This window comes from Leguminivora glycinivorella, chromosome 19, assembly GCF_023078275.1.
Source record: "Leguminivora glycinivorella isolate SPB_JAAS2020 chromosome 19, LegGlyc_1.1, whole genome shotgun sequence".
In the NCBI taxonomy this organism is placed as follows: domain Eukaryota; kingdom Metazoa; phylum Arthropoda; class Insecta; order Lepidoptera; family Tortricidae; genus Leguminivora; species Leguminivora glycinivorella.
In genome coordinates, this window is record NC_062989.1 from 18293761 (window position 1) to 18307942 (window position 14182).

Below are 14182 nucleotides of genomic sequence, written 5' to 3' on the forward strand. Positions count from 1 at the left end.
ATAAAAGAGACAGAGCGATTTTGATAGCTCACCGCTGGGCGAGTAACTATAAACATCGTCTTGTCTCTTTTATTTGCACGGGAGCGACTATCTTTTGTTCGTTTTTATAGCCGATAGATCATAGCTTATTAGCTCGCGGTGGGACCAGCGCCTAATCATGGTCTAATCCAAGCAGACGCGAGTTTATAAAGAATTACTGTTAAATTATAACTTTGTAGTCGTAGTGCATTGACTGCCATCTCTCGACACTGGATAAGCTTTTAAACCTCAGATTTGATTACTTGATATGTGTTAAAATTGACAAGTTTTAATATTCTAGCCATCTAGGAGAATCAACCAAAGGTCAACCATCTAGACGAGCGTACATTTTTCTTGATGGTTCCGAGCAGGGAGAATAGAGGTATAAAGGAGGAAAATCTGTCGAAGTACAACAATCGCAATATTAACCGCTGAGTCCTTGTAATTGCAGTTACAAATCTCTCCGCTTGGAGCGCATGTCTCGCTCAATGATCAGCGATGTGACATGACATCATCATCATCATATAAGAGGCGCTCCTAAGCGCCTTCATAGTCTACAGAATTTATAAATCTTTTCTCAGCCATTTGTCTCGCTGGGCAGTCGGGGTCGCCTGTTTGATGGTCGTTCGGTTTCTTGAAGTGCGAACAGGTTGCACACTTCGGAGGTTTGTCCTTTTCCTCTGCTTTCCGCTCCCAGCTTAAGTGGCTACCCATCCGTCGTCGTAGAGACATCCATATTCTGTCTCTTCTTTATAATGTTTTGTTTTCTCCATCGTCCCCTCCTTATCTCTCAGAACGTTTTACATTTTTGGCAGATGGCAGTGGGCACCGGCTTCGTTCCAGTGCGAATCTCACTCTAGGTATCCCACCCCACAAACATCGGTCATATAATAATTCGTTTACGGTGTACTCGGTCAAACTGTGGAATACTTTACCACCTCCTCTTCGACAGTGTCAATCGGTCGCATCGCTGAAGGCGAATCTAAAGAAACTGTGGCTATCGGACGAAAACTGAGACAGGGATTGTATGCGGTTTTGTAAGTAGTATATATATATATTTTATATATATTAAATATTTATTGATTATTTATATATTTATTAATATATACTGCGTGTTAGACTAAGGAATGAAAAATGTATTGTTATTATTTTGTAGTTTTTGTATTATGTGGATGTCTACCGTCTCAAACTCTCCCTCAAATGCTCAAAGGTTAACTGGAAGAGATCCCTTAAAGGGATAAGTTCGCCTTTGTACTGAAACTTTTTATTTTAAATATTATGTGCTGTATTATTTTCCTGTACAATAAAGTGTTTACTTACTTACGCCGCGTCTTGCGTGAGCGATGAACCCGCGACGGCGACGCGATGCGATGCGATGCGACGAAATCAAACCTTCTATCTCTATGGACTTGTCTTAGGTGGGCGACGGAACGCGACGGCGATGCGACGCGACGAACTAGCGATGAACATGCGAATGTTAAGCGACGCGATGCGTCGCGATGCGATCAAACCGCTGTGTTCATATGGGAGTGTCTTGCGTAAGCGACGGCCCGCGACGGCCCGCGACGGCGATGCGACGCGATGCGATGGCGATGGGCGCGCGATCAAGCTATTTGATTTTTAGAAGCAAATTCAATACGTAGAGAGGTCGGACTAGAGAAATAACGATTGATTACTAGTCTCACATTTCATTCTTTATATTTTCTTATAATAAAAATTCAAAATATTCAAATTAACATAAGTTGACCAAAGGAGTAATGTGTCTAAAAAGTAAGGAAATGACAACTTTTGTAACTTGTATTGACAGCCTTTGGTTATGTGCACGGTGATACGAGATTGTCTGCGTAAAATATTAAAATTTAAGTGTGAACTAAAAATATGAAACACTAGTGCGATGACCTTACGATATATGTACTAGCACTTGACTTTGGTGAATAGGATCACAAAATTAACTAGTTATTACAACGGGCTCGTAGCCTAGCGGTTTCGACGTCTGGATGCCGCGCCAGCGATGTGAGTTCGAACCTCGGCTGAGGCGTGCTTTTGCAGTTTTATTTTTGTTTCTTTTATTTTCTATTATTTGATTGTTTACTTTTTTCTTTCTGTAAGAATCTTCATTCCTATTTTTATTTTATTTTTAATAACTCCGGCTTTTATACTAACAAGGAAAGGTACCCATACAAAAAAAATATAATTAGACTACTCTTTAAGGGGCGTTCATTGTAATTCCTGCGATTCCTGCATTTATTGTAACTCTTAAATAATAATATTATCCTAAACCAGAACTTCTTGTTGCCATATAAAAAAAATACATATAAGACATACCTTTGTGTCGATAGATATTTTTCAGTACAGATGGTGTTTTTTTTACGCACATGATCGAGTCAGGAAATGAATAACAGAACTGCTATTCTACTTATCGTAACTCGACCATGTTTGATCTCATTAGCCGGGCCAATAACACATGTAATTTTTTGCACACAGCTCAGCTCTTTGAAACTGTTTATTTTAAGTTACTTACAATTAGTAGGTACCATATAATAATAATATATTCTTATCTCTTGTAAACTTTACAAAAAAGTTAACACATGAAACCAAAAGAATTGTTACTAGCAATTAAATTCAAAACTATCAAGATCATTCTTGCCTGTGTGTTGCGTTACCGGTTACCGGTGGCTCGCGTACCGGATTTGTTAGACCTGTACCCCAAAAGCATAAAATTGTTGTAGTAATTCACCGAATCGCATTTCACCTCGATCTCATATTTAATTTTCGCATTGTGTCTTAATAGTTTTTTTTTCAAGTGGCTGTAAGTTTTAGTAGCATTTCACCTCGATCGTGCATTTAAATATCGCGTTGTGACTCAATCGTTTATTATTTTAGTCGTTATTAGTTTTAGTCACATTTCACCTCGACCGTGCATTTAACTTTCGCGTTATGACTCAATCGTTAATTACTTTAGTCGCATTTCACCTCGATCGTGTATTGTATTGGCGACGTGATTCAACGCAACAGTATGAAGATTGAGTAGATTGATGATTCTGTAGACTTGGGTGTAATTCTTAATTTCGGATACTTGGCGTTAAAGAAAGCAAAACAAATGATCTAAGACACAAAGCTGCTTTATTACTCCTTAAAAGAAACCTAATTATCTTCTTAACCCTTTATAGGGCACTGGTCTCAAAAAATACCACCCTGTATGACTATCTTTTTGTATTTTTTTCTTGTTCAGAATTTTAGGACTACAGGATGGCGATGAGGTTTGAACTCACGATTTTTTTGAGTCTTGCCCGTTAAAGGCTTAAACTAATACAAATCTGCTTTGTTACTACTTAAACTAAAACACAACAGAAAACGTATTAAACGTAAATTAACGTATCAATTTAATTAGAGTCCCAAACAAACATCGATCGCGGCGAAATGCGTCTACGGTAACATACTACACAAAAAAATTAATTCTACAATTTAATTATACTAATGTCAAAAGCTACGCGAAAAAGTCGATCACGGCGAAATGCGTCTACGGTAACATACTATACAAAAAATGTAATACTACAATTTAATTCTACTAATGTCAAAAGCTACACGAAAAAGTGCGTCAAGTAAAAAATCTAGTGATATCTTTTTCATTCAAGGTGAAATGCGATTCGGTGAATTACTACAACAATTTTATGCTTTTGGGGTACAGGTCTAACAAATCGCGTACCGAGCGCCAACGCCATCTATCAATGGCTATTTCACGAAATTGATGAACGCTCTAAGGAATAAGGGCTCTTAGTGTAGTGGTTATGCCAGTCGACACTAGATGGCAGCATTAAAAAACACTGGGTTACACTGTATGACATTTTTTCATTTCAACATTAAGTAAATAGCATTCGTTATAAGTAAATAGTATAAGTTAATTCGTCGCTCAGTTTTGCCGTGAAGGACGGACAAATAAATAGACACACACACACTTTCCCGTTTATAATATTAGTATGGATTAAAATAAACATTAAGTTAATAAAAACAAAATGCAGTATTATTGTGTGCTACTTAAAACTTTCCTTGTTAGTATAAAACCCGGAGTTCTTAAAAAAAAATAAGAAAGTAGAATCTTAGAGAAAGAAATAAGCAGGTAAACAAAATCAAATAATCCATACTGATTAAACTGGAAAGTGTGTGTGTGTCTGTTTGTTTGTCCGTCTTTCAAGAGAAGCCGCGGGCAAAAGCTAGTAGAACATAAAAGAAAAAAGTAAATAAAAATGCAAAAAGATTGCGTGAGCCGAGATTCGAACTCACGACACCCATGGCGCAAACGATTCCACCTAGAAGTCAAACCCGCTAGACCATTTGCACATTGTGAAAGACGGCGTATCTTGTGATTCTAATCACCAAAATGCTAGTGCCGAAGTTTTGCGCGATGGATACGCGATGACCTTGAGCCATCGCCGTCGCATCGCGTCGCATCGCGTCGCGTCGCGTCGCGTCGCCCGTCGCTCACGCAAGACGGAGCGTTACTTTACTTTTTTGGACATTCTTTGAAAGTGTGACCCGCTTCCCCGCAATGTCCGCAGATGTTGCACTCCATTTTGCAGGTCTTTGCAGCATGATTGTAGAGCTGGCATTTGAAGCAACGTGTGACTAGGGTGAAATCTCTCACTGGGCACGACGACCAGTTCACAAAAATCCTGTCATTCTTAATTAGGGCCTTGCGGATCACTCCAGATCACTTCAGATATCTTTTGTTGTTATTTACTGTTGCTGTGTTGTATGTTTTATTATATGTAGTTAGCAGTGATTTAGTTTCGACTGTTATGCTGTTAACATGTTTTGTAAATAAATAAATAAATATACTTATTTCTGGTCAGGCTTTACACGGAGTTAAGTATTCAAAGTTAATTGAAGTTAGTCTTTGGTGTAATCTAAAGTCAACTGAATTAGCGCCATCTACTCGTGAGTAGCGGAACCTTTAAACGAACGATCTGCTGTTTTCCTTAAACTATAATTATACTGATATCGGTAGCGTACGGTAGAGGGCGTATTTTTAAAAATGAGAACTTGAAATGTTTACATTTAATGTATTTTTATCGACATCCGCTTTTCTCGTTTTTAGATTCAGGCTTAGGTATTGAGTCCATTGAGGCACCTCCTATTTTAGCTAATTAGCACCCTAAAATCCTAACGCTCTCCTCTCCCATTGCTAGTACTCAGTGCTGTAGGTTATCTGAAATTCGAACAATGTAACATGATTCGCCTTTAAGCCTGCTAGTTAATTGAAGTAGGCTGGGAAAATGGCAAGAAAGGCTGGAAAGTGTGAGACTGAAAATCAGGAGAACCAAAACTGAGCAGATGTTCTGCGATTTCGTTGGTCTATCCAGTTTTTCCCCTAATTGCCTTAGATGGTGCATACCTACCAGTCTGCTCCGACTTCCGGTACCTTGGGTCACTATTCCAAAATGACGGAAGTATCGACCGTGACGTGAAAAATAGAATAAATGCGGGATGGATGAAATGGCGACAGGTCTCAGGGATAACATGCTATCGACGGATGCCCCTTAAACTTAAGGGGAAAATCTACAAGACGATTGTGAGGCCTCTTGTATTGTATGGATCTGAATGCTGGGCGACAAATTTGGAGGATGAAAGGAGAGTGCACGGCGGAAATGAGAATGTTGAGATGGATGTGTGGACGAGTGACCAGAATGGATCGGATCAGGAATGAGTACCTATATTAGGGGAAGTTTGAAAGTTGCGCCTATAACGGAGAAGATGAGGATTGGCAGGTTGGCGTGGTACGGTCATGTAATGAGGAGGAATGAGTGTCATATAGGCAAAAGAATGTTGGAGATGAATGTTATGAGAGGGAGAGGTAAACTGAAACAACGATGGATGGATTGTGTGAAAGTGGATATGAGGAAGAAAGATGTGAGTGTTGAGATGACGAAAGATAGAGGAGAATGGAAGAGGAAGACGTGTTGTACCGACCCCACATAGCGTGGGATAAGGGTAGGAGGAAGAATAATTGAAGTATTTGAATAAGATATCGGTAAATACTTATTAATTTATTTATATTTTATTTATTATTAACCTAGGTACCTTAGTTATAATTGTGTCGCTTAACTTCAAACTCGGGTAAATCCATTCTGCTATAAGGTTGATTATTTTTCAGATTATATATATTTTTATACATAATCAACTAATGTTAAGGTTGAAGCAGAATGGATTTACCGAGTTTGAAGTTAAGCGACACAATTAAGTTATGGCACTTGTGGCGCTGGCGACATTAACAATGCTCGAGTAAGTAACACTGTGTTGACGAATATGTATACGGTGTATACCTGACTGAACACATTAATCACACAGTCACACATTATTCGATTTCATTCATTTCATATAAACAACCGTATTAAACAAATACGCATATTAGTACAAAACCATCTCGCACGCTCGCTCACCTCTGGTTCTAGTGGTTCCACTCATTGTGGTTCCACTGAGCTGTGTTTTGTTGGCTCATGAAAAAATATTACAAAGTCTTCAGGCTTTTCTACTGTCATCAGATGACAAATTATCCAGATCGATTGAATGTTTCACTCTTCAAACGGTGCACGAGCCTTATTTTACAAAACTATAGGCTTATTAACAGGCGATACCTATCTAAGGAGAGGAAGTCCGTTTTCACACATTATCCGATCCGATGTCGGATGTCGGAAGGATTTCAATGGAAAAAATCTAAGATGGCGCCTGTAATGTATGGGATATCGTTCCTACAACGGATATCGGATCGGATAATGTGAAAACGCACTAAGGAGGGCACTTGACGAGGGGGTCGTGCAGCTTGCGCCACAGGTCGAACTGGTCGGCGAACGAGACCTCGTGCACAGCCAGCGCCGCGCGCAGCGCGCACGCGTGCGCCACGTCCTTGCGTCGCCGCAGGAACGCCGGCGCGTCCGCGCGCCGCACGCGCGCGCGCTCCGCCGCCACGCCCGTCACCAGCACGTCCTCCATGCGCAGCCAGCGCGAGCCCAGCGCCGCGCGCAGCAGCGCGCCCGCCGCCCCGCCCGCCACCAGGTACGCCGGCCCGTTCGCGTACGCCGGGTACACCGCGCCCGGGAACTCCTCCGCCGGCACGAAGAACTTGGAGCTGGCGTTGCGCACCGGCCGCCCGGCGCGCCACACCTTGCCCCACACGGCGCGCGCGGCGCCGCGGCGCGCCGGCGCCTCCGCGAACCGCAGCACGCCCTCCACGTTCACGAACGTGTCGTCGTCCGCCTTCAGCAGCCGCGCCGCCAGCGGGCAGTGCGTCGCGAACCACTCCAGCATCGACAGCGTCTTGAGCGTCAGGTTCCCGTAGCTGTCGACGTGGCGGCCCTCGATGATGTCGCCGTAGAGCGCGTCCTCGCGGTCCAGGGCGGCGCGCAGCTCGGGCGGCGGGGCGCCCAGCACGAACGCCAGCGCGACGTCGGCGCGGCGGCCCGCGTGCCCCCACGTGAGGCGCACGGCCTGCCGCTGGCGCGCGTGCGCGGGCGCGGAGGGCACGAGCACGACGAGGCGCGTGCCCGCGCCGCGCGCCGCGCACAGCTCGGGGTGCGCGCGCGCGTGCCCCGGCACGTAGCGGTCGCGCGTGCGCACGGCGCCCGAGGGGAGCGCTTCGTCGTCGTCGCCGGACCCTTCGGGCGGCAGAGTCGGCAGCGCTTCGTGCACGGTGACGGGAGTCGAGGAGCCTTGAGGCCGTGCCGTGGGAGGCGCGGGCAGGAGGGGTGGCGGCAGCGGCAGCAGCAGCAGCAGGGCGGTGAGCGCGGAGAGCGCGGCGAGGGGCGCGAGGCGCGCGCGCCCGCAGCGCATGCTGCGCCAGCGCCCGCCGGCGCCGGGGAGGGACGCAGCTGCACCTGGAAACACCAAATCACTGCTCAGTGTACAGTCAGACACATATCCCCTATTACCCTAGTTAATAGTGTAAAGTAAATCATTGAAAGTATTTCGATTGAGTAGGTACCTACTTTGTTCAAAATTGTCCCCCATTCAAATTGCCTCGGTGCGGTCACGGCTCGCGCCGATGAGTTTTTCGAAAATATTTACCAGTCGCAGTGAGTGGGTGAAGAAAAACGGCGTTAGAAAACCGGATTGAATCCCCATAATACCTAGTTGCCCTTCGGGTTAGAAGGTCAGTTGGCAGTTTTTTTTATAGAAAAACTAGTGCCTACGCCAAATCTTGGGATTAGTTGTGACACAGACAACGAGGTTTCCATGAGCCGTGGCAAATGTGGGGATAAGGGAAGGAGAATAATGACAATGTTGATGGCTGGTTTTAAATTAAGTATAAATGTCTTCAACACACACTCAACTTACTAATAATAACCTACGCTATTATTTCCATATCACCGGTGTTCTTCCTGGTGAATAAAACTTAAAGCTCCGGCTGTACAAAATTAAGGACACAAGTGATAATAATAGAAAAAAATACTGAAACTGAAAATAATTAAAAACGGTGTCGAATATGCTTGCTAGAGGAAGTATATGTGGAGATAAATAATTTAAGATTGTCTATATTTTATAACATTTATTTATATGAAAAATTCTTGCCTAAAGTTCGGTGTCAAATTGGTTCTTAATTTAATTACTGCACTAACTGTGTGAAAACTGACTTATGATTCTCTTGTTCGACACCAATGAAATGTACAGAGCTCAGTGGAAAGCTAGGTCGCTTAAAAGGGTTCAAGGTAAATTTTCACACAAGTTATCTTAATTTATAACTATAAATTATACTAATAACTACCTAGGTATAGGTACCAGTTCTCAAAAATATCTGCTTGCTCTAAATTGTTGACTCTATGAATTTAATCTAACTAAATTGCAGCTGGCGCAGATGCCCTGACCATTAGAAGGATAAATCGGACCGACCTCTAATATGGTGAAACTTCGGGGAAGCTGTGGAAGTTGTCACGGGACCTCCCGGGCATGTTGGCAGCTCTGCGGCGACTTTTCAACCCGGAACGCGTGCCACGTGGACACCGATGCAAATGCGGCAGAGGCAGGCCGTCTTCCAGCGAACAGGCAGGCAATTATGGTCGCGCGATAAATGATAAAACATCTGGCCGTCCCTATCGCACTTACTAATAGTGCGATAGGGACGGCCTGATATTTTATCGTCTATCGCGCGACCATGCTACCCGTGCAGGACTCAAAACTTGCGCCGGTCACAAGGATTTCAAAGAAGGATTTCCATAGTTGTATAAGATTTGAAGAATTAATATTTCAAATCAATTTAATAATCAAAATCCATTTAATAATCAAATCCCGGCTCCTGGAAGCGACATATGAATACATTAGTATAATGCCTTCCAGACCAGTAAGACAAAATAGAAGACAATTTGATTAGTTTGCTCATCGCTTAAGGCTAGTGATATTCCCTAGCGGAGCACTCCCAATCCCACATCAGAAGACAGATCATCCCTGTGAATAACCAAGCACATGGTTAGGAACAAACCCATAACGTTTCACGCCATTATGGAGTTGATCTGAACAATTCAAATACTCACTCAATTTGAGGATTATTTCAGTCTTCCTGCTTCCACCGTTTTGACCACTATGAGGTATGGTCTTATGGAGAAAGTGCGTGCGCACCCAAAAGGGTCAAAAAAGGAAATGGACCACCCATGATCATTAACCTATTTGCATATCGAGCATCAAGGAAATATAGGGTGACAAACCCAGGAAGACATAATATATAAAATTAATATATTATATTTATTTGAGACTCCATCAGAGTCATGAAAGATTTACTATTATGTACATAGCAAGATTGTCACTCCAGACAGGCCTCTTATTTAGAGTATTAATATGACAGTATTTTGTTATGTATTTAAGATAATTTTCTGCATTATTTCTCTATAATTTTATTAATTTATCAAAATGTACTGGAGTAACAATTAAAAATCTCATACAACGCGTTATTTTTAGCTATCTGGCAACCCGTGCACAGATTATATGCATACATGAGTGGATGCAAGTATTTTAGCATCAAATCAGGTTTGCAACCTTTGATACGAAATAAAATTATTGAAATTTCGATTTTTGATTATTGTAAAAAAAATATGAACTACGACCAAGAGAAATGTACTTACTACGTTACATCCAGTCTCAGAAGATGGTCGAAATCCGGTCAAAAGGTAATTTTGACGTGACGAGGAAACAAATGATTAAGTGCGATGTATACGAGTAGCTACCTACGCTACAGCTACTTGTTAAACCGATCGCGGCGGACACGCTCCTGTCTGCCTTCCTGTCCTCCGGTAAAAACCTGTCCACTCGGTCCTCAAAAGAGTGAATTATTTTGTTCAGATCTGTATCCGACGATTCCGATGTAATTTTAGGGATAAAAAAAATTCTTTCTGCGCCGCCTTCGAGCCCCCACGACCAACTGCAGCAGCCACGCGACGCGACGCGTTGAATAATCTGTGAATGATTCGTTTCGTTCACCGCAGCTTCCACCGACCTCGCGGGCAGCACACGATAAGGGTCGGCTGTGTTGTACGACTACGTACTTATCACTTGATTGTTGACATTGCGTTTGAACTCAGAGAGGTCATTCAATTTTTTTGTATCATATAAATACCTTTTTACCTTTATACACCGTGTTTCACTTAACACTAAAAACCTGAAAACAGTTTGTTCAGAATCGAGAGTAGAATCGATTGAGCTATATCTTGATGGGGGTAATATTTTTATTTTTATTTGTATTATTAGTCACTTTTTACGTGCCCATTCTATTATATTCGTAATACAACATTGTGTATATCGCATTGTTAGAGGTTGTATACCTTTTTCAGTATTTAGGGGTATTAATACTGGCTGGTTACTTGGATGATTATTTTTTTCCGCTACGAGTTTGACGTTGTTTGTCAGTTTAATCTTAATGTTTATCATAAATCATAACAAATGGAACTAGTACCTAATTACAACCTTGTTATTTTGAATGTTGGGTTTAAATTAGCTTACTGTGATTACCTGTCGATTTGAAGTTTACTGTGACAAAGCTTTAAAGTGTTTTACAATGACATCATAGCTGTCTATTGGTAAACCTTATGTCGTTGCAGTAACGTACACAAATAAATAGTTTTAAGGTTTATGATGGTAGTTAGTAATTATTTTATTGAGTATAGAGTTAAAATTCGAGTAGAGCTGTACAGAAAATTAAAAATTCAATTAAAAAAAAAGTAAACATCAGATTAAAAGATGAATACTCTAGATAAGTTTAAAAAAATAAAAATCAGTTGGGGTGTCTGAGGTTTTGAGTGATACCGGAAACACGTTGTATAATTATATTATTTTAACATACTCGTAATGTGGAATTTCCAGTAGACTCCGCATGTCTTTAGTAGGTGATATGAATAGGTTACTTTAATGGATTAATGATTTGTAAATATCACTTTAATTAAAATGTAACAGTATCATCATTGAATGATTTTAACTTGATGAGGAATCAAAATAGTATAAGTAAGTAGGTACATTATAAATAACTCACCGTTAAATACAGTTTGGTAACCAAACCTTGGTGTTTACAGACAGCAACGGCAAGGGTTTGGTGTCATCAGCGGAGGGTGATAGCGGCGGCACGGCGGAGTCACGTATGCGGGGTTTGTTACCTGCGTAGGTCATAGTTCACGAGCACGGCGCGGCGCCGGGCGCGCCCCCGCCGGCCGCCCTCGCGATGGCGTCACCGCCGCGCCCTGCGCTGCCGTCTGCAACCCTGCACAACACGACACTTTCGCTAATGAATCTAATGATGCTCACGACACGACTCAATTATTTAAATTCACGGAACTTTTAAAAAAGTGTGGGAGCGCGGCGATACGCGGCCGCGGACTAGGCCGCAGCGCCGCGCGCCGCCCGTGGCGCGCCGGCAGCCGGCAGCCACACGAGGAAAGGCACGACATTAATTACTCATCTGTAATCGAAGCGGCGACTGTACTGCACCGGACTAACACAATCATTATTAATAGTTATTTGTTTTACAAGGGGGCAAAGTAGTTGTTTAACCGCACGTGCCAATATTGATACCTGAGCAAGCGAAAGATTCCAATATTGAACCGCGAGCGTAGCGAGTAGTTCCAAAAGTGGAATCTTGAGCGTTGCGAGGGTATCAAGGCACGAAGGTTAAACAAACTTTGCCACCGAGTGAAACACAACATTTTTCACCACACCAACACGAACAAAATACTGACTATAAAACATCCAAATAAATCAAATCCATCAATTTATTCAATATTTATGATTCAAAAATCATCATTTATAGGTAAAATCTAGCCGCCAGATTAAGACATTGAGTTAAAATTTGTATGAAATTACTTTGCCCCCTTGTGGATAAAATGCAATTTTGCTATCTGTTTTCGAATAGCAAAGAAAGCCTTTACCAGTTGGTGTGGTGAAAAGTACATTTCCTCGAGCCACGCGAACATACCGATAGGCGCGAACCACACGCCGTCACTAACCTGGCATAAACCTTATTGCGAGGGCGATACAATCCACCGGAGATCACTTCAAATTTGTTTCTGGTGGCACCAGTGAGCAGAGACACGCCCGGACTTATTAAATTCGCAATTAGCAATCCCAGTCGAAAAGTTAATGGCAGAAAGTGGTACTTAGAATGAGGAAAAATATTAGCTAATATTGAAATAAAGAGATTGCAGAGCACGTTATCAGCGGTTATTTACCCGCATGTTTGTACCTAGGCACGGCACCACCACAAGCCGAATCAGAATGCGAGATGACTGATAACGGTTATCACTGGTAGACGGCGCAGGCTCCGGGCTGGCTCCACCACAATACCCATATAATGTAGGCAACTAACTAAACGATGACTCGAATCTAGTGTTAGTTATAAACTTGTTGCACGACAAATACAATAGGCACTAGGTAATACTCTATGACATCAGGTATCTTAAATATTGATAGAGCAAATTCCAATGCCGTCACACATGCCCCGCTGTACCTTACTATCTTTTAATTCCAAGAGCTGTTGTATTTTATGTTTCGATTTATTAAAAAATAGTAATAAATTGCGGGGGAGACCCTAGTTATAGTTATATGCGACAACCTTAGCTGTAAGTATATCATTCACTGTATTGTGGTTTATGCAGTAATAAATAGTCGTTAACAGCTTATCATCATCAAACTGTAGGTTCTTTAGAAAACTCACACAAGCACCTGGGCGCTTATCTGCGCATACAGAGCGAAAAGCACCCAGAAGCTTGGAGTCATTGGTTACCGTTTTGACTTTTGGTGTTTCACCTATAACAATACCGTACATTCTATCACCAAGTACACGCCTTATGAATTGGTTTTTGGTAAAAGGAGTCATATGCCTTGCCGAATTGTCTGTGAGGTTGAACCTTTGTATAACCCAGATAATTATTACCTAGAACTTAAGTATAGGTTACAATTAGCTTGTAAGGAAGCGAAAGAAAATCTTATTCAAAGTAAAATTATTCGCAAAGAACTGTATGATAAATCAGTACACCCAATTACTTATAAAAAAGAGATAAAATTTTAATAAAAAATGAAAGTGTAACAAAATTAAATCCAGTTTATAATGGTCCATACATTGTAATAGAGGATATGGAACCTAATGTAAAAGTTTTAAAAAATAATAAGGAAGACATTGTTCACAAAAACAGGACAAGACTTTATTGTACTTAAACCAAACAAAAAAAAATCTATATTTAGAATTTTATTCTTAATTAGCTATAAATGTCACTTAAGTGATTTTTTTTTTTTTCTTCATCTCTCCGGAGATGAGGGGGAGACCCTAGTTATAGTTATATGTGACAACCCTAGCTGTAAGTATATCATTCACTGTATTGTGGTTTATTCAGTAATAAATAGTCTTTAACACGATCCACACGTATTCCTATTTACTACTCCCCGCATGCACCACACCTCAAAATGCACCGGCATACATGTACAATTCATGAACCTTTTACCACTTGGTGCTAAATATATATAATACTAAATGAATGCTATAATATTGTTTAGTAACGCGAACGCTTACCAAAAGTGAATAAAATCGGTGCAAACAAGTTTAGTTTAACCGGGCGCTACTAGAGGTCACTAGTGGTACCGGTTTTCCGAGAAAACTTAGCAAATATTTAAGTGTTCCCGTAGACTTACAATTCTAAAACCTAGT

The 14182-nt window shown here is 41.6% G+C and overlaps 1 protein-coding gene across 7 annotated transcripts; it reads right to left on the bottom strand.

Annotated features, from left to right (window-relative positions):
* Positions 1–5777: 5777 nt before the first annotated feature.
* On the bottom strand, positions 5778–13713 carry LOC125236658 (acetylgalactosaminyl-O-glycosyl-glycoprotein beta-1,3-N-acetylglucosaminyltransferase-like). 7 transcript variants are annotated; one of them, XM_048143545.1, is made up of 3 exons: positions 12725–13713; positions 11643–11746; positions 5783–7886 (listed from the first exon to the last, which is right to left on the bottom strand). In XM_048143545.1, exons 2-3 carry the CDS (start codon positions 11653–11655, stop codon positions 6802–6804), a joined length of 1098 nt encoding a protein of 365 aa, XP_047999502.1. In that variant the 5' UTR covers positions 11656–11746; positions 12725–13713; the 3' UTR covers positions 5783–6801. The 7 variants fall into 7 exon arrangements, with proteins under 7 accessions (XP_047999503.1, XP_047999505.1, XP_047999506.1 ...); XM_048143544.1 differs by having other exon boundaries at positions 12711–13713; XM_048143543.1 differs by having other exon boundaries at positions 12489–13713.
* Between the last annotated feature and the right edge of the window lie 469 nt (positions 13714–14182).